This window comes from Emericellopsis atlantica (assembly GCF_019669845.1).
Source record: "Emericellopsis atlantica unplaced genomic scaffold F5Z01scaffold_12, whole genome shotgun sequence".
In the NCBI taxonomy this organism is placed as follows: Eukaryota; Fungi; Ascomycota; class Sordariomycetes; order Hypocreales; family Bionectriaceae; genus Emericellopsis; species Emericellopsis atlantica.
Window position 1 is genome coordinate 395,507 of NW_025764714.1, and position 17,896 is coordinate 413,402.

The 17,896-nt window shown below is 58.2% G+C and overlaps 7 protein-coding genes across 7 annotated transcripts; 3 read left to right on the plus strand and 4 right to left on the minus strand.

Annotated features, from left to right (window-relative positions):
• Positions 1-573: 573 nt before the first annotated feature.
• F5Z01DRAFT_621442 (uncharacterized protein) lies at positions 574-3,735 on the plus strand (the record flags this gene model as incomplete). Its single annotated transcript, XM_046261207.1, has 1 exon — positions 574-3,735. The coding sequence occupies one exon, from the start codon at positions 574-576 to the stop codon at positions 3,733-3,735; it is 3,162 nt and encodes a 1,053-aa protein (XP_046118624.1).
• Positions 3,736-4,321: 586 nt separating this feature from the next.
• On the minus strand, positions 4,322-6,148 carry F5Z01DRAFT_89278 (uncharacterized protein). The gene has a single exon (XM_046267198.1). It carries the CDS (start codon positions 5,656-5,658, stop codon positions 4,567-4,569), a length of 1,092 nt encoding a protein of 363 aa, XP_046118625.1. The 5' UTR covers positions 5,659-6,148; the 3' UTR covers positions 4,322-4,566.
• A 3,581-nt stretch (positions 6,149-9,729) lies between these two features.
• F5Z01DRAFT_621525 (CDC2_AJECA cell division control protein 2) lies at positions 9,730-10,811 on the minus strand (the record flags this gene model as incomplete). Its single annotated transcript, XM_046261212.1, has 3 exons — positions 9,730-9,985; positions 10,043-10,718; positions 10,775-10,811. 3 exons carry the CDS (start codon positions 10,809-10,811, stop codon positions 9,730-9,732), a joined length of 969 nt encoding a protein of 322 aa, XP_046118626.1.
• A 512-nt stretch (positions 10,812-11,323) lies between these two features.
• F5Z01DRAFT_681267 (putative impact) lies at positions 11,324-12,846 on the minus strand (the record flags this gene model as incomplete). Its single annotated transcript, XM_046265669.1, has 2 exons — positions 11,324-12,683; positions 12,734-12,846. 2 exons carry the CDS (start codon positions 12,844-12,846, stop codon positions 11,324-11,326), a joined length of 1,473 nt encoding a protein of 490 aa, XP_046118627.1.
• A 90-nt stretch (positions 12,847-12,936) lies between these two features.
• F5Z01DRAFT_654623 (S-adenosyl-L-methionine-dependent methyltransferase) lies at positions 12,937-14,389 on the plus strand. Its single transcript, XM_046263435.1, has 2 exons — positions 12,937-13,289; positions 13,343-14,389. Exons 1-2 carry the CDS (start codon positions 13,051-13,053, stop codon positions 14,334-14,336), a joined length of 1,233 nt encoding a protein of 410 aa, XP_046118628.1. The 5' UTR covers positions 12,937-13,050; the 3' UTR covers positions 14,337-14,389.
• F5Z01DRAFT_654625 (uncharacterized protein) lies at positions 14,390-16,333 on the minus strand. Its single transcript, XM_046263436.1, has 2 exons — positions 15,492-16,333; positions 14,390-15,439 (listed from the first exon to the last, which is right to left on the minus strand). Exons 1-2 carry the CDS (start codon positions 15,929-15,931, stop codon positions 14,704-14,706), a joined length of 1,176 nt encoding a protein of 391 aa, XP_046118629.1. The 5' UTR covers positions 15,932-16,333; the 3' UTR covers positions 14,390-14,703.
• Positions 16,334-16,690: 357 nt separating this feature from the next.
• F5Z01DRAFT_90249 (uncharacterized protein) lies at positions 16,691-17,699 on the plus strand. The gene is made up of 2 exons (XM_046267200.1): positions 16,691-16,880; positions 16,930-17,699. The coding sequence occupies exons 1-2, from the start codon at positions 16,795-16,797 to the stop codon at positions 17,474-17,476; spliced, it is 633 nt and encodes a 210-aa protein (XP_046118630.1). The 5' UTR covers positions 16,691-16,794; the 3' UTR covers positions 17,477-17,699.
• The last annotated feature ends 197 nt before the right edge of the window (positions 17,700-17,896 follow it).

Consider the following 17,896-nt stretch of genomic DNA (forward strand, 5'->3'; position numbering starts at 1 on the left):
GCTAGTAATGGCACGGAAGTCGGTTGGGATTGCCTGGCCGACGATCCGAAAGTGAGAATTCCATCATGCCGGCAATCGGACGCTACAGTGGACGGTCTGACAGCGTACAGGCTACAGTGGCCCTCGGAGGACCCTGTGGCCATCGGCAGCCGCACGCTGTGGCCTGCCAGACCTGCCTGGAGAGATCCCGAAGACCGAGTTTTTTGAGTGCACGTCAGGTGCGGGCTAAACCGCAAACGGCAGTAGCCCCACCATTGCGTGATCCAGGGCCGTCCGCCATCGAGACATGGCCCATCAACCACATTTTCCCCATCCGCCAACCGGACTGACCGTTGTCGAGCACGCAATGCCCATTAATTACTGGCAGCCATGGATGGCATCAGAGACTGCTGGGAATGCCACCGCCCGGCAAAAATGTCTCGAGCCGGTGATACAACCAGAGCCAGACGTGGTGGATAGGAACGGTGCTCTCCATCCTCTTTCTACTATCCTCCCCTTCCTCATCATCTTCCTCCCTGATCTCATTCACGACAAAGGGGCATATACACCCGTCAGCAAGTGAAGTGATCCAAGATGCCCGGCTTTCAGAAGCAGGCCACCAGCCTGCCCTTTGGCCAGCAGGTGCCTCTCGCTTCCGTATCTGGCCCAACCTACGTGACAGCTCAGCTGCTCGTGCAGCAGATCGCCTACCAGCTGTCCGACAAGATCTTCTCCTACTCCCCCGAGACCTTTGACTTGGACGCCTCCCTCAAGCACTGGGCTGCCGCGGGCGACAAGAACATCCACGACGCCGTCACCGATGTCCTCCCCCTCCAGAGCAGGACCGGTGCTGGTGCCCTCGCCCTGGGATATATCTTCTCGCCGGACTTTGACGTGACCAAGCGTCACATCCCCCAGTCTCTCGTCGCCGCCTCGGGCAGCCTGCAGCAGCTTCGCAACAGCCTCGACCAGCTCTCCCTCCTGTACGGTGTATCGAGCCCCCTTGTCGCCCATGTCGCGGCCGCCGACTACTCGGCCAGCGAGGGCATCGTGACCGACTACGACACCCCTCTGCGCCTCGCCGAGGATCTGGGTCTTGGCCTCGTCTCCAGCACCTCCACCTACGAGGCCCAGCACATGTCCATCTTCTCGACCCTGCTGGCGTCCCTCATCCCGACCTTGCACGTGTACGATGGCGTTCGTGTCGCTCGCGAGACTCTCCGTGTCGTCGATGCGCTCAGCCAGTCCGGCGTGGCCGACCTGTACAACAAGCTCTTCGCCGAGGTGGGCAAGCTGAACAAGCGCCTGGACACCGCTGGCAAGGTCGTCGAGCTGCTCAAGCTCTTCAACGATGAGCTGGGCACCATCTACGAGCCCTTTGAGTACCATGGCCACGAGACCCCCGATGTGGTCCTCGTGACCTTTGGCAGCGTGGAGGGCCAGACCGCCAAGCAGGTCCTCAAGAAGATCTCAGCCGATGGCGCCAAGGCCGGCGTGATCAACGTCCGCGTGTACAGGCCCTTTATCGAGGAGGCCTTCCTCAAGGCCATCCCTGCCTCGGCCCGCACCATTGCCGTTCTCGGCCAGGTCCAGAACGATACCGCTGTCAACGACGAGGCCGTCCAGTCGGCTCTGTACGGTGATGTGCTGACCACTGTCGCCTTCTCCGACAAGTTCGCCGAGCAGCCCGAGGTTCTCGATATCAAGTACACGCCTTCTCAGGCCATCACTCCTCAGGGCATCGTCGACACCCTGCACAAGATCTTTGACAATGGTGGCGAGAGCAAGAAGCTGCCCTCGCTCATCCAGGCCAGCGAGTACACCTTCTGGGACGTGGATGACTCCGCCACCCTCAACTCAGCCGCGGCAGTTGGCACTGCCCTCGCCAAGGAGTCCCGCAGCAATGTGTACGTCTACGAGTCGTACGATAACCTCACTCAGGGCGGCATTGTCCGCACCGACCTGCGCGCCTCCAGCAAAGCTCTGGAGGCGCCGTACGGTGTTGACGCCGCCGAGGTTGTGGTTGTCTCTGACGACCGCATCCTCAAGTCTGTCGATGTCACAAAGGGTCTGGCCGAGAATGGATCGGTGATCCTGAAGCTCGCCAACTTCAAGGAGGATGAGATTCAGAAGCGTCTGCCTGCTTGGTTCCTCAAGGCCCTCCACGAGAAGGCCGCCCAGCTTCACGTGCTCGATATCTCGTACTCGCCCGCGTTCGAGAAGGAACCCCAGTCCACGAAGCTGCTCTTCGAGCTTGCCTTCCTCCGGATTGCACGCCCCGAGGTCTCATCCGAGGAGTTCTCCAAGCTCAACCGTGTCGAGGGACACCCACCCACGCATGAAGAGTGCATCGATGCGCTCAACCAGTGCGTCCGCAAGGTCGAGGTCTCCCCTACGTGGGCCGAGGTCGACGCTGAGTACACCGACCCTCAACTGCCCTCCACCATCCAGGCCAACAGCTTCGTCGCCTACCAGAAGGAGGAGGTCGAGGAGGCTCTTGAGCTCAGCGATTGGCAGGCCGTCGCCAAGGGTCTAGTCTTCAAGGAGGCCTACGGGACACGCACCACCCTCCGCCCCGATCTCAACGTCAAGACAGGCACCATCACGGTCAAGGAGAACCGCCGCCTCACTCCCCAGGAGTACGACCGCAACATCTTCCACATTGAGTTCGACCTTGGTGACTCGGGTCTCAACTACAAGATTGGCGAGGCGCTGGGCATCCACGCCGAAAACGACGAGCCCCAGGTCCTCGCCTTTATCGAGTCCTACGGTCTCAACGCCACCGACATTGTCCAGGTCCCCAGCCGCGAGGACGTCAACCGGCTCGAGTCGCGCACCGTCTTCCAGGCCCTGCGCCAGAACGTCGACATTCTCGGCAAGCCGCCCAAGCGTTTCTACGAGGGCCTGGCCGAGTACGCCACGGATGAGGCCCAGAAGAAGAAGCTCGAGCAGCTCGCCGGCGCCGAGGGCGCCGACGAGTTCAAGCGTCGCAGCGAGGTCGACACGTCCACCTACGTCGACATCCTCGAGGAGTTCACCTCGGCCCGCCCCAGCTTCCACGATCTGCTCAAGATTGTCAGCCCGCTGAAGCGTCGCGAGTACTCCATTGCGTCGGCGCAGGCCGTCACCCCGACCTCCGTCGCCCTCATGATCGTCGTCGTCGACTGGGTCGACCCCAAGGGCCGCACCCGCTATGGCCACGCCAGTCACTACCTTAGCAGACTCACGCCCGGCACGCCCGTCACGGCCTCGGTCAAGCCATCGGTCATGAAGCTGCCCACCAACGACAAAGCGCCCCTCATCATGGCCGGTCTCGGTACCGGCCTCGCCCCCTTCCGTGCCTTTGTCCAGTACCGGGCCATGCAAAAGGCGCAGGGCAAGGAGATTGGTTCAATTCTTCTGTACCTTGGCTCCCGTCACCAGCGCGAGGAGTACCTCTACGGCGAGGAGTGGGAGGCGTACCTCGCCTCGGGCGTCGTCACGCTCATTGGCGCCGCCTTCTCTCGTGACCAGCCGCAGAAGATCTATATCCAGGATCGTATGCGCCAGACGGTCCGCGATATCGTGCAGGCCTACATCAAGGAGGAAGGAAGCTTCTATCTCTGCGGTCCCACGTGGCCCGTCCCGGACGTCACCGCCGTGCTCCAGGAGGCCATCGCCCTGGATGCCAAGGCCGCCGGTGCCAAGAAGGTCGATCCCGTCAAGGAGATTGAGAAGCTCAAGGAGCAAGGACGCTACGTGCTCGAGGTGTACTAGACGGCGGATGAGGGGTGAACTGAAAAGAATGTGTTTGAGCGCGCAGGCGTTGAGGGTACATAGACATACACGCATCTTTACTACAGCTACACGAAGTAAATGAAGGATATGATTCAGTACATCACGCTTCTCGTGAGACGTGCAGTGTACTTTTGGAATCACATCTGCGGTGGTCATCTCACACGCGATGACATGCGGTGCAAGACAAACCTGCCCATGTGCTTGCTCGCTCGCCAGTGTGCCGCCTCCACCGTCTCGTGGCCCATTACACGCGAACACGTTGCAAAACGGGTAGGCATCGTATCGTATTACAATGTGCCTACCCGTTCGTCGAGCCTCCATTGAGTGAGAACAGCCAATTACGCAAGTTGACCGCAACGTGCTCAAGATTGGAACATGCCCTGCTGGATGGGTTGGCAAGGGGACACTTTGTCTCACGAATTACGCGACACGCATGACAGTTCTGCAGGGCAAACAATGCAAGTGACCGGGAAATTGCAGTGTCTCTACTGCGGTCATTTCCTAGACAAACAGTATCTAATCAAACACACCCCGTTGCCGCGGGGTGTAGGTATCGTAAGCCTGTGTCCCCTCTAGCCGCGAATTACTCGCATCTTCCCGATGGAGGTGCATATTCATCATACCAATACCCATTTCGTTTTTATACCTGACTCCTTTGCGTACTCGTACTGTGCCTCGTCATAATAGTAGTCCCTGAGAACGCCAATAATGAAACCGACCCCAAACTCCAGAGAGATGCTGAATGTAGAAAGAATAATGAGAGAGAAAAGTGCAGTGAACGCCCGATATGCTGCTGATGAGAAGATACATCTATCGCACGGCTGTGGCGCCAAACCAACGACCAAGAACACCACGCTTCTGTCTCTTCTTGGCCGAGCCGTCGTCCTGCAGTTGCTGGTACTCTTGCTCGGAAATCTCGTAGGGCAGACGACCACCGGAGTTGCTTCGGTGGCGTTTGCTGTTCTCCTCGACGTAGACGTGAACTGGCGACTCGCAGAGACTGCCTTGGGCAGCCATCATGGCGTAAGCGTCGGGCTCAGCGTAGTCCAGAGGCGTGGTCGCGCGTGACTGCTGGCGACTGGAGGTGGACGAAGCGTATGAGCTCGCCGAGCTGCTGTAGATGAGGCCGGGGGTTGAGCCGCTACTGGTGGCGCGAGTGTGCTCCCTTGCTGCATGGCGGGAGCGGGAGCGGGAACCCTCCCTTGAGGAGGCTGGGCTGGGGTAGCGACGGGCTGCAGAGCTCATTTCCTTTTGACGCAGTTTGTCCTCGCGCTCCTGCATCTTGCGCTGATGGCGGTCCAGGATCTTCTCACGAAGAGGCTCCAGAAAGTAGTCGAGCTCAGCGTATAGGTGCTCCTCGTGGATGCGCAGGTCCCACTCGAGAAGGAAGAGAAGCTGCTTCTCCATGGTGTTCACTTCGGTGCGATCAAAGCCGAAGTTGTAGTACTGGGTGGAGATGTGCGAGTACTTTGCCCAGTGCTTGTTCTTTGGCGAGGAGTCGTTCAGATACTTGGCAGCCAGGATGAGAGAGGCGAGGAAGATGCGGTGGGTGGTGCATCGGATACCTCGCGCCTGGGGCTGAAGGCGAGCCTTGAGACGAGTGAGGTAGACGAGGCTGGCCATGAGAGTGGGAACCTGGACGTTGGATGAGACGACGAGCTGGCGGATAAAGTCTTCCACAGAAGGAAGAGACTTGTCGAGCTGGTCTTCGGCATCGGCTTCTGGTGTCCTGGGGGGAGTCGGGGGATTCTTGGAGCGAGAGTAGGTTGTAGGATCGCATGAGATGACGTTCTGGGCGGCATGAGCCAGGAAAGCAATCATGTCATTGTTGACCGGCTGGTAGACAAAATGCTCGAGAGCCGTCTGGTTGAGCTCGTCCATGGTGAGATGTCTTGATGCCATGGTGTGTTGTTGTGTGGGTGAGCGAGAGTAAGAGTGAGTGAGAGTGTGGGTATAGCTGAAGATTGTTCTTGATCGGCAAAGAGAGGGGATGTCTCTAGGTGAAGGCAACCAAAACACCCGTGAACAGGAAAGGGTTGAAGTATGGAGGAAAAGTCGACTGAACAGCAGGACAGGAGCTGTACATGTGGCAGCGGATGGTGAACAACAGTGACTGGACGTGGGCGGTCAAGTGACGGTTCTGTCAGGTACTACTAGTTGTCTGGACTGACTAGTACGTACTCCCTAGTCGACCACGAGGCGGAGTGCGCTGGAATTCGATTGTCAGGGGTCCTTTGGAGTCTTGGACGTCCAGAATCCCACACTTCGGGTGTCCGCTGCAATTCTAGGTCGAGGCCTGAGCTGAGAGAATGCGGGTCGATGGGGTGTCGCCGGTGGAGGGTGGCAGGGATCTTGCCGATGATGGCCGGATTAGGAAAGACGGCTTGCGTAGGCAGTTGATCTGGCGAGGTGGCTCAGCTGTGTGGCTGGTGCTGGTGCGGTGCGGTGCGCTGTCGGAAGCCGAGGGCCAAGGCAGCGTTTGACTTGGGGTGGTACTGGCGTCTTGATATTCCGATCAAGAGAAGCGAGTACAACTAAGGTTTCCGTGGTCGTGAGCGTGTTGTTTGTTGGGTCGCAGAGGCGTGAATCGCTGGTGAGGTTTGGATCAACCAGACAAGTAGCAGACAGACAGGCGGTCCTTATTATCCAAAAAGAGAGGCGTAACGATGCGTCCTGTCAAAGGGCGTTGTCGAGATGCAGGAATTGAATAGTTCAGATGATTGAATAATGAGGGTCAAAGAAAGGCAATCGTAGGTAATAAAGGGCGGATACAGCGATGACGATGTCCAATGTCCGCTTGGCAGGTCTCCACGGTCGTCTGAACCTCGCAGAGGTATGTGATAGTCGTCGGTGTTGCTGAGAAAGGGTGAGGATATCCCCGGTCAGGATCTCCGCGTGTGGCAACGGGATGGCAAAGGGCAGTCAGTCAGTCGACCTGTGCGGAACTGCTTGCGAGTTGCGAACGAGAGAGTGAGAAAAGAAACTGGGTGAAGGTGCCCGCCCTTGGAAAGAGTCGCTGGTGAAGAGTCGAAAAGGGAAAAGAAGGAAGGGGGGAAATCGCCCAGCGAAAATTCCAACGCACGAGGAAGGGGGTGGTGAGGGTGTAGGGGACGTCCGGACTGGATGTCTCTGGTCACGAAGTAGCGTTGAGACTCAGGAGGGCAGGCAGGCAGGCAGGCAGGCAAGCAGGCAGGTGGACGGTGACGGGCACCTGATACATTTAATACCAGACATCGGAAACCCGTGGAGACCCTCACATGTTCGCCAGCGATGCCTGCGGTCCAACAAAAATGTTCCATCCGTACCAACCCTCTCATCCTGTTTGCTCTGCGCGGTTCCAACGCATGAACACGTCGTCTCGCTTCCCAGAGACTGGACGTGGCCATCTCGAGCGACCGCCGTGCCTGTGTCATGAGTGGCTGCTGGCCGCTGTCAGGGAGGTTCCAGCTGCTCGAGGGGGCCTAAGCCTTCCCCAGGCGGCGTCCAGTCGCACCAGACCCCACTGCAGCTGGCGGGCGGGAGGACTGGACGCTAACCGCCTGGTCTGATTGGGCCACAGCAGCCGCAACATGAAACAGTCTCTCAGACGTGGAGCAGTCTCCTCCTGCAGACAGGCAGATCTGCTGCTTGCCTGTCGCGCTGCCACTCTCACCCAATCACTCTGCCTCAGTAGCCATCTGCTGCTTTTCCTGTCTGTGTTTTGCATTTTGGCGCCGACCGCCGGTCGTGTATCGAAGCAGGCGCCTGCTTACCATACTTTGATTACTTGCAAGAGCGTTGTACGTGTACTACTCGTAACCAGCACGCGTCAATCCACTCCCACGCAGGGAGCCGTCCCAAGGCCCACGGCCTGCCAACTGCCCTTCTCGGATCAGAGCGAAACATCAGTCTGCACGCTGTCCGCACCGTGACTCGAGGCGCGCCACGCTACCGGAGCACGTCAAGACTGTGGCGTCTGACCTCGACCTTCTTCGCGTGGAGAGGGACATTGCAAACGCGCGCCGCGCAAAGACAGATCGGCTAGTCTACTAGTGAGGTACCGATCAACAGTCCCACGACACCAGCCAGCACTCGCATACCGCTCGCTCGCACCGTCACTTGGAATTGCTTCTCGGTTCCTCGGTCCCCCTTGCTGACGGCGACTTCGCCGCCTCACCACTCATCGACGGTGAACCGCCTACTAATTACACAATGTCTCAAGACTTGTTTGACTGCTATATCCTGCCCGACCACAGACTATCGAGCCCTCATCATGGCCTCCACCTCGAGGAATGGACACTAATCACGGCTCGGGCATACCAGCCCAAAGCACGCATGTATTGGGCGGCGTCGTATGGCAGGGAAAGGGAGCACAGAACCTCTAGGCTCTCATGCTAGTCTCCGTGTGCTAGTCCCAAAGCCACGCGCAATCGCATTCCAAAAGATGGCGGCTTCCTCCGCGCCAACCGTTGTGGCTGCCCCTCCACCCCCTACAGATAGATGTCTGCAGGCCGGATCTGTCTCCTGAGCCGGCGGTCAAGATGCACTGTAGGGTACGTATTACGCATCTCTTCTGCGAGGGGGAACACGCTGGCATTTGCTGCCCGTCATGCATGGCTGGTCGGTCCACAAGAAGGCAGCCCAACCTGCTGAATCTGTAGGCACTCATGACGGTCTCATTGACCGCTCTCTTGAGCCCATGGTTGGGCAAAAATCATGCACTCGATGCCTTGAGCCAACATTGATTAGATGACCATGATCATGCGAGCGGCGCGCTCGTGTCCTGTTGCCAAGTGACATGTACGTACCTTCTTCATGCCAGTGCGCAGGGCAGCTGAAACACGAGCCACACGGCAGGAAAGTGACCAATCCAGCTGCGTGGAACATCATCTGCCGAATTGTGGCTTGACCAACGCAGGGGCTACAGGGGGCTACAAGTGGTGCGTGTCCTCCTCTCACGTGCTGTACGGAGCTGCTGCCGATAATGACTGGACCTCAGCCACACTCCAAAACTCAGCCACAGGCCGGCCTCTTACCGGAGTCGCGCGGAGCCTCTGTCCGCATCATCACCGTCAATCCGCAGAACTCAATGTGAAGAGGCTCATTCAACAATGACGTCCTTGTCGATACTTGTTCCTTTGCGAGAGCTTTCTGCAGAAGACCGCTGCGGCTCACGGGATCACGCAATCCAGAGACCTCGCGGGCTGGCTACGCCCAGGTCCGCTGGGGCTGTGCAGCGCGAGATGAAGCAGCGGCCTGCTGTAGGAACCGAATCTTGTGGAACAGACAACACGTGCTGTTTGACTTGCGCAACCTCGCTCTGACAGATTTCCCCTTGCAGGCGAAACATCGTTGGCAGGAATCAACCGCTCGCTCGTCGCACGTAGTCATAATTAGGTGTGAGCGGCTGCTTTCCTGTACGGGCGCTTAACGGACTGGATCTGGTTTCCTAAGCGCCGGTGGCAGCAGCCGCCCCAGCCTCACGGTATCGTCAAGAGCCGCGTCTCATGAAACTATAGTGTTCTATTTGTGTGCGCGGCTGTTGTGTCCAATCAGTCGTGCCCCGAATATTCGTCTTCCTGCGTGTCAAGGCGCGGAAGCAGCCAGGCCTGTCCGCTCACTAGACGCGCCGCCATGCACTCTGGGCCATGGCATGGAGCAGTAACGTGCTGTCCTTTCTCTAACCTTATTGTCATGACAACGGAAAGAATGCTGTGAAATTTTCATTTGGATTGCGCGTTGCGGGCTGCCGCCCTATCCCTGAACCCCTGAATGCGTGCGTCCTGTCTATACATATTTCCGTAACAAAGGGACTGAATACATGCGGATATCATTGTGCCTCGTGTCTGGTCCTCTCTGTCTGCCTCTCTCTGTAGGCAGCTTTCGCCCTGTTAGTACCAGCGCAGATTACGCCTTCGCTCTTTACAATACCCTGTGTGACAAGAATGGCCGACGCTGAGGCTGCATGTCTTCCCACGGCTGAGGCACGCCCATCTAGTGCGTGTCTCCGTTTGTCAGCTTCTCCTCGTCCCAGTACCCCTCAAAGTAGGGGTGGTTGACGGCCGACTTGGCGGAGATGCGACCCGCAGGATCATACACGAGCATCATCTCCAGCAAGTCGAGACCTCTGTCATCTAGGTTGTGGCAGAGCGCAGCGCCGTAGTCGCGGCGCCACTTGGGAAATGTCGCCTTGTAGTCGGGGTACGACGTGACGCCGGGCCAGACGTCTTCGTAGGGCGTTCCGAGAACACTGTAAGTCTTGTCAGCGGCAGTTTCCTCTCTCTCGAACCTCGTTGCCAGCACGTACCGGAAGATCTTGAAGATCTCGTCAATCTCAGAGTCACCAGGGAAAAGGGGCTTTCGGGTGCACATCTCGGCAAAGATGCAGCCCACCGACCACATGTCGACACCGGTCGAGTACTGTCGCCCGCCCAGCAAGATCTCGGGCGCGCGGTACCATAGCGTGACGACCTCGTGCGTGTACGTACGGAGCGGGACGCCAAACGCCCTCGCCAGACCGAAATCGCCCAGCTTCAGGTTGCCGTCGGCGTCGATGAGGAGGTTCTGCGGCTTGAGATCGCGGTGCAGCACGCGGTGCGAGTGGCAGTAGCGCAGTCCCAGGCAGAGATGCATCATGAACTTGCGCACAACGGCGTCGCCCATGCCCATGGCCTGCACGCGGCGGCTCACGCCGTCGGGCAGAGACTTGCCGCGTCCGCCCTCGGAGACGGGAAGGGACTCCATGAACTTCTTCAGATCGAGCTCGAGGAACTCGAGGACGAGGTAGAGCTTGTGACCATCGGCGTGTACAATGTTGAGTAGGCGCAGCACGTTGTCGTCCTTCATCTCCTTGAGCAGCGAGATCTCGCGGATGGCCGTGCTGGGGACACCTTCGTCTTCGGCCTCGAGTCGGATCTTCTTCAGGGCCACAATGGCACCGCCATTGGACAGGTCTCGAGCCTTGTAGACAACACCGTAGGTACCTGTGGACTGTCAGGATGGGTGACGCATGGCGAATCAAGGCTGCAGCGTCACATACCCTCACCGACCTTTTCCAGCTTCTGGTAATTTTCCATGGCGACGGTGGCTCTCGGCGGACTGTGAGCCGAAAGAAACTGGGAGATGGTGCTGCTGTCCCTGTGGGACTCGTCGTACTGAAAGGGCGCTGCGCTTTGACCTGATGGCAGTGTCTCAGACCTTACAATCTTGGTGACGTTACTAGATCGCGTTGGCCCGCCAAAAGCGATTCGAGTATGTCTCGTCAAAGTCGTCGTTATCGTGGCGTCGTACTCGTCGGAATCAAATCTATCGGGGCTTGGAAAAAGGAAGTGCCTCAGCCTACTGACGGTTGCAGACAATGGATATTGGAGAAAGTTTGATCAAAGGGTTGCTGTGCAAAGAATGTTTGTTGACCAAACAAGCATCGCGTGGGTAGTGCTCAGCCCGAGCGCAGTGTGGGGTAATATCGCGTATTCTCGCGTCGGGGGCCAGGCAAACAAAGAGGGGTCCTCGATAAGATAAGAGAAGGGTCCTTCATATTGATACTGCCGATACTCTCTCTAACACTCATTCATCACCTCCCAGCAACTTACTCTGGAGCCTTTCTTCTCAGGTTCAGGATCTTGCTGAGATCGACCTTGCCCTTGGCACCCCAACCCCCTGGCCCAGCTTCAACCTCGGGCCTGATATTGACATACCAGCTCCAGGCTTTGCCATCCAGCTCTCGCCGGCCCACGACATCCTTCCAGCTCTCGAAAAGCATTCGCAAAGCTCCCAGCAATCGGCCCAGGTTCTCTTGCCTTTCGTCGTTGGCCGCTGCCACCGTCTTCTTCTTGTTCTCCTCGCCTTCGCTGACCCCCTGAAACGATCTCAGAATGTAGTTCCTGGCCCCCTCGGGTCTGTGAATCGCCATGCCAATTGTAGAGTCGACCGGCTTGGTGTCCTCGACGTCAAGAGCCCAGACTGCCTCGCCGCCGTCCAGGTTGCCGACTCTCCGCTGCGTCGCGCTCATAGCGTCATTCGTCACCTCCCTCATCAGCCGCCACCGGTCGGGCCCCAGCATGACACCTCCATACCACCTCGTCATGACGACGAGCGCGTTTGTGACCTTTGACTCTCGCATGACTTGCAGTAGAAATTTGCCAGCCCCCGTCTCTCCGTCGTCAAAGGACGCCTCTTGAACCAGGGGTGAGGCTCCGTAGCTTGTACGGATGGCCCAGGCGTTGTGCGTAGCGCTTTCCAAGGAAGGATGTTGACTCATCAGAGTCGTCATGTAGTCTGACCGGCGAGTTGGCGAATCGATCGAGATGGCATGCGCAACAAACGTTGAGCCCCGTGACGATAGCTTCTGGCTCGCTTTCCATCCTTGTGGCGAGGCCTCGGGCGCTGCTGTCGAGGAAGAGGCCTTTGTCGTGGACGGCCCGCCGCTCCATGTGTAGCCCCCTCTCTTGAGTACAGGGACCTGTCGACCCATCACGCTGACTTTGGGCTGCCCTTCAGAGACGTCGGCGCCTTCTTTCGTCTTCTCCAGCCCCAGGCTGACCGCCTTGGATCTCGAGTTCGCGCTCACAATCGCCTGTGCCAGGCTCAGCCTGCTGCTGAGCGGTTGCTCTGGCATGGTCACCCTCATCAACTCGATGGCGAAAGCCAGCAGTAGCGGCGCCCTGTTGGTGACTATGGTCGTGCTGCGTATGACATCCTCGTCTTCCGTCAGGGGCAGGGCGAGAGCTGCTTCTAGTTCATCGGGTGACATACGACCCAGATCCAGATCTCGCTTTGTCGGCTCGATCTTTGCCTTCTTGGCGGAAGGTGGTGAGGAGGTTGAGGCTGCATCAGCAGGACGCTTCTTGCTGTGCGATTTGCAAGCCATCTGTATACTCTTTGCGAGTTTGGCGTCAGACAGTGTTGACGCCAGGTCATTCAATGGGGCTGATGCCAGTTGATCAATGCTAGAGATATGAGTAAACGTGGCGTGCCTGGGTGCGGATCACGACAATACCTTTTGATGTTCTTGGCTTGTAGAGCTTGAACGTGCTTCATTGCGCCTAGCATGGACACCTTGCGCGTGGTGAACATGCGCAGCATCTCCTGGAGGTCTCCATGACTCGACATATTGGCTCTCTATAGAATGTATATGCTAAGTGGTGGATTCTGGATAGTATGAGCCACGATGGAGTCCTATTGATGATGCATCACCTTGGTGCAGGGTACGAAGATCACGATGTACGTGCGGGACGCGATGCTGGAAGGCAGGAGAGTGCCCCACATCTTTCCGTCCGAGTCCCCCATGCTGAAAACGCGGCAGGGGCCCACCAGATGGTGACTTTCGATCACGGCTCAAGCAAGCTCTTCCTCGACCACCCTGGAAATTTCGCTGCACGACAGAATGCACCTCGACCACTCATGATATGCTCAGCAAGAGGCCTCTTCCAGACGAGGCTGGCCCTCCCCCATCGTCCGCAATGGCAGCGTCTCGCCAGCTCCAGCGCACGCGGTGCGTTGCCTAAGACCAAGACCAAGGCCTCGAAACCATCACGAGCGATACCCTACAAGCCGTACGGACCCAGCTACCATCTATAGCTACCCAGACTAACCCATATGGATCAAGATCGAGCATCAAGCCCCGCGAGCCAAACGTACGAGACCATGTCGACCCCCCCGAACCCCAGACCGTGGCGTCCATCTGGAAAACCCACTGGCTGCCTCTGTCCGGCGCTGTCCTCCTCGCCGGCGCCCTGGGCTTCTACATTGTCGGCACAGTCGCCGCCTCCGTCAAGGCCTCGGGCTGCCCGTGCGTCGAGCACTCCATACCGACGGGCCGGCCCCCTGCGCTGACGGGCGACAATGCCGACAACTTTGACAAGGAGCTCGACTTTCCCGAGTGGTGGATGGGCATCCGCGCCCTGCGCAAGAGGCTCGCGGCCGAGGCCAGGGGCAACGTCCTCGAGCTCGCCATGGGCGGCGGCCGGAACCTGGAGTACTACGACTGGTTCGCGCTGTCGCAGTACGCTGCGGGCCGGCCCAACATTGTCGCCAAGGGCGTCACGTCCTTCACGGGGCTGGACATCTCGGCTGACATGCTCGACGTCGCGCGGCGACGGCTTGTCAGGGCCGTGCCGCCCATGAAGGACTCGGCGCCGGTCGTGGGGGCCGCGACGATGCCGGACCGCACGGGCGGACAGCTGTCGTTTCTCGACGGGCACCTGCGCCTGATCAACTCGGATGCGCACAAGCCACTCCCCGCCACGGCGCGGGGGGACAAGTACGACACGGTGGTGCAGACGTTTGGCCTCTGCTCCGTGTCAGACCCGGTGGCTGTGCTGTCGAACCTGGCGTCCGCCGTGAAACCCAACACGGGCAAGATTATACTTCTCGAGCATGGCAAGGGGTGGTTCGGCATCCTGAATGGGTTGCTGGACAAGGATGCCGACAAACATTTTGCCAAGTACGGCTGTTGGTGGAACAGGGATATCCAGGGGCTGGTGGAGGAGGCCGCGCAAAAGACGCCCGGCCTCGAAATTGTCAAGATCGAGAGACCCAAGTGGCTGCAATTCGGGACGCTGGTCTGGGTCGAGCTGAGGGTGAAGGACGCGGCTCCCTAGGCGGGCAACGTGGCCATCATGCACAGCGTATGTATGTATCATTGTACGAGTAAAGTCTGTAATGAGTGGCATTTCCATTTTATGAGAAATCTTCAGAGTCTTGTTGCTTCCACGCAAAGAGTCAATCCATCCTTTCCTGAACGCCAGAACGTTGCCATCGCGCAGAGACCGTCAATCTACATATACAAGAGATTCCCTCAATCAAATCAAATCGTTCAACCAGCAAAATCAGTCGTCGAATCAAGTAAAATCATGTCGCCTCCACAGGTATACCGGTACGTGTAGTGAGTACCTGTCATCTCACAAACTCCAAATGCGCCAAACGTGATTTTGATGTCGTACAATATGCGCAAGAAGCAGTAAACACTCAACACCCCTCCAGGAGGCCGTCAAGCTCATCGATCTCGATACTCTCGGCGCCAGCCGTCTGATCTAGCTCAAAGAGCTTGTGCATGCGGAGCCAATTGTCGGCTTCCTCGTCTTTGCGACTGCTTGACCCGGCACTGGGTCTCATGGCTGGACTTGTGAGGAAGGCTGTGGTGTTGCTGTCGCCGAACCACAGCTCGTCGCGATACCCGTACTCGGCAGTGGCCAGCTCCTGCGAGGTCGAGGGGGGCTCGTTGAACTTGCGCTTCAGCAAGGTGTCCGCCGTCTGTGTGAACTCGCGCTCGTCCTTCTCCAGCGGAGGTAGGTCGTGCGGCAGGGACCTGAGATCGCGGGGGGGGGAGGCCGGCTTGGGCAGCGAGCCCATGGGCGTATCGGGCATGTCGTCCAGGAGATCAAAGTCGCAGTATGGCAAGTCGAGTTCAGGAGACGGACTCAACTGACGGCGACGATCCTCGTACGAGTCGGAGCCGGAGTCGTCTGTCAACGACACGGAAGGCGTGAGATCCGCAACGGCACTGGCGAGAGTGACGGCTGGCGGTATGACGCCTGACTCGGGCAACGGCTGACGCGGGAGAGTGGTAAGGAAGTAGTATGTGCGACGAGGGTGGACTGTCTCGAGCTCCTTGGCCAAGGGGCACGGTGCCAGCGCCGTCCAGCAAGGGCGCTTCATGTACGAAGCCAATCGTGATGAGATGATAGCGCACGGGTTGGCGGAACTATAATGTGGTTAGCGCACTGACTCGCGCCACTCTGAGGGGAGCGGCTCACTTTTGGACGGATCTAAGCGTCAACGCGAGCATGAGTGCCAGGTCTTTGATGAGATGGGGCTGGTTGTCGGTGTTTTGGAGCTGCGTGATGACGGCCTCGACAATGTCGTCGTTGATGCCCTCCAAGTCGACCTTTCTTCGCACCGGTTCGGGGTCGGCCATCTCGACGCTGGTCGCAGGAGTCGGCGACGCGGGAGGCGTTGTGTCCACCACGGCGACGGAATCCTCGTCGTGGGATCGCTTGATGCGCTTGCTGGGAGGCGAGTCGGGGGTATCTGGCTGCGATATCGAGGGCCGCGACGAGGGCGATGTCGAGGACGTCGAGGGTCGACTGCTGGACTTTGTAGACGATGACATGGAGGCGCGCGCCGCATTGCTCGTGGGAACATGGATCCCAAGGCTGGGCAGCGACAACGATTTGCGACGAGTATTGTACGGCATTGTGAGGATGCGAGGGACGAAGTGTCTGGATAGAAGGAGGAACGACGGGGATTATGGAAGTTGGGGATCGTGTGTTCTGTTGATGCGCGGCCACGTTCTCGGGATGTGTGGTGGCGTGCGACTAGATAGGTAGTTCCCAGCCGCGACAAGATGATTGCACGGTACTACTAGTCTATCACCTGCGATGATATACGATGCCGTGGATGAGAAAAGGGACCAAGGGGGATGGACAGGCTGGACAATGAAGGGGAGTTGAGTGATGATGCTTCGGGCGCAGTCGGGGGGCAACTGGAATGACAAGAGGGCGGTCTGCCGTCAACCAAGGGGCCTCGCTGGAAGGTAAACTGCTGTAGGGGTCCCGGAGAGGCTGCTCAGCCGTTGGATTATTTTTTTTGGAGCCAGGGATATCAGGCAAGAGCTCGAGCGACCCGCGCAGGAATCGGCAGCAAGCACGAGAGCATCTTGTGCATTTTTTTTTTCTGCTCGTTTCCCGATGATCCCATTGGCCGGGGGCCACATGTAGAGTGGAGATCCCAGACGTCAGTGGGGCCTGCAGCCACCAGATCCCTGTCGGAGCTGCAGCTACTGCAGGCGCTAGCGCACACGTATCCGTACGTCGACTCTCTCTTTCTCTCCCAGTGAAGCAGCGAGCCATCCAAAAAAAAACGATAGGAAAGAAGGCAATGCAGCGAAAAGCAATGCCGTATTTGCGAGATAATGCTGCTTAAGAATCAGAGTCGAGAAGAGGCGAGGAATGGAAGTGTCACCAGCAGCAAGGACTCCGACCGTCTCTGCTTCCCCCCTTAATTAATTACCTTTACTTGTACTTCACCTTGGCCGACCCGCTTCTTCATCCACATTGAATGGTGAGAATCGGGGGCTTCGTCTTCTCTTGTCCAAGATCAAGGGACTTGATGGAATGGATCCTCTCAAAGCGCGTCTCATTGCCGTAAGTGAACATCTGGCTCCGCTCCTATGATGGAACTGATGGAGGCGAGTGATTTCTGCTGCCGCACCGCAGCCGCAGCCCCGAATCAACGGAAGCAGTCCAATATGTACTGCATTCTGAAGCAACTCCGGACGATGCACAAGCTACAAGCAGTTATTACAGCTTCAGGAGTGAAGCGCATGCGCGGGTGCGAACACACACACCTACACAACAGATGGCAGTCTCGTTGCTTCTTCAGCCTCAGCCGGCCAGCGGCAGTCGACCGAGTCAGACGCTCAGACCATTCCGTCCGAATCGACGTGGGTGGCGACGGCGCATCCCTTTTCCAGCTCATCCCCGACGTCTCATTGGGCAGCTTTGGTGATTGTGCATTCTCCTTCCTGGTTCAGCCAGCCGTGACGACATTGTTGGCGTGTTTACTTCCTCTCGAGTTTTCGTGGGACGTTATGTTGATCCTTGAGCCATCTCAGCAAGCACGGCGAAAAAGAAAGCAAGCAAGAAGAGCGTTTGCCTCGACGTCTGGATGGCTGCATGCACGCATGCAAGCCTCAAGGCCAAACGGCGTGACTCGAGCCAACGAATCCAGCAAACCTTAAAGAGGCTGCATTCCACCTCGCAGGCCTCCTCCAACGAGACGCCCTGTATGGCCTGCTAGAGGCCGCTGGAGTCATGCCGTTCCCCGCACCCCAACACCCTCTTTGGAGGCTGGATGCGAGCGTGTAAGCCAGCCCGGCGAATGCTTCTCTTGTCCAAGATCGGGGGGTGGTGTATCACAGCCTGGAGCCCTGGACGGCGTTACAGCGTTACATGCGTGCATTGCCAATGCATGCGACCCAGCCCAGCAGCAGCCTCACCGCCTTCAACCTTGCCGTCCCTTACTTCACACCAGGCAGTCGGCCAGCCTCGCGCTTCATCGATTGATGCCTGCCGGGCGTGCAGCATCGGAGGACAGCCCAAAAGGCCTTTGCTCGGTTCGTAATGAGATGCATCGAGCCGTCGACACGGCGGCGAGGGGA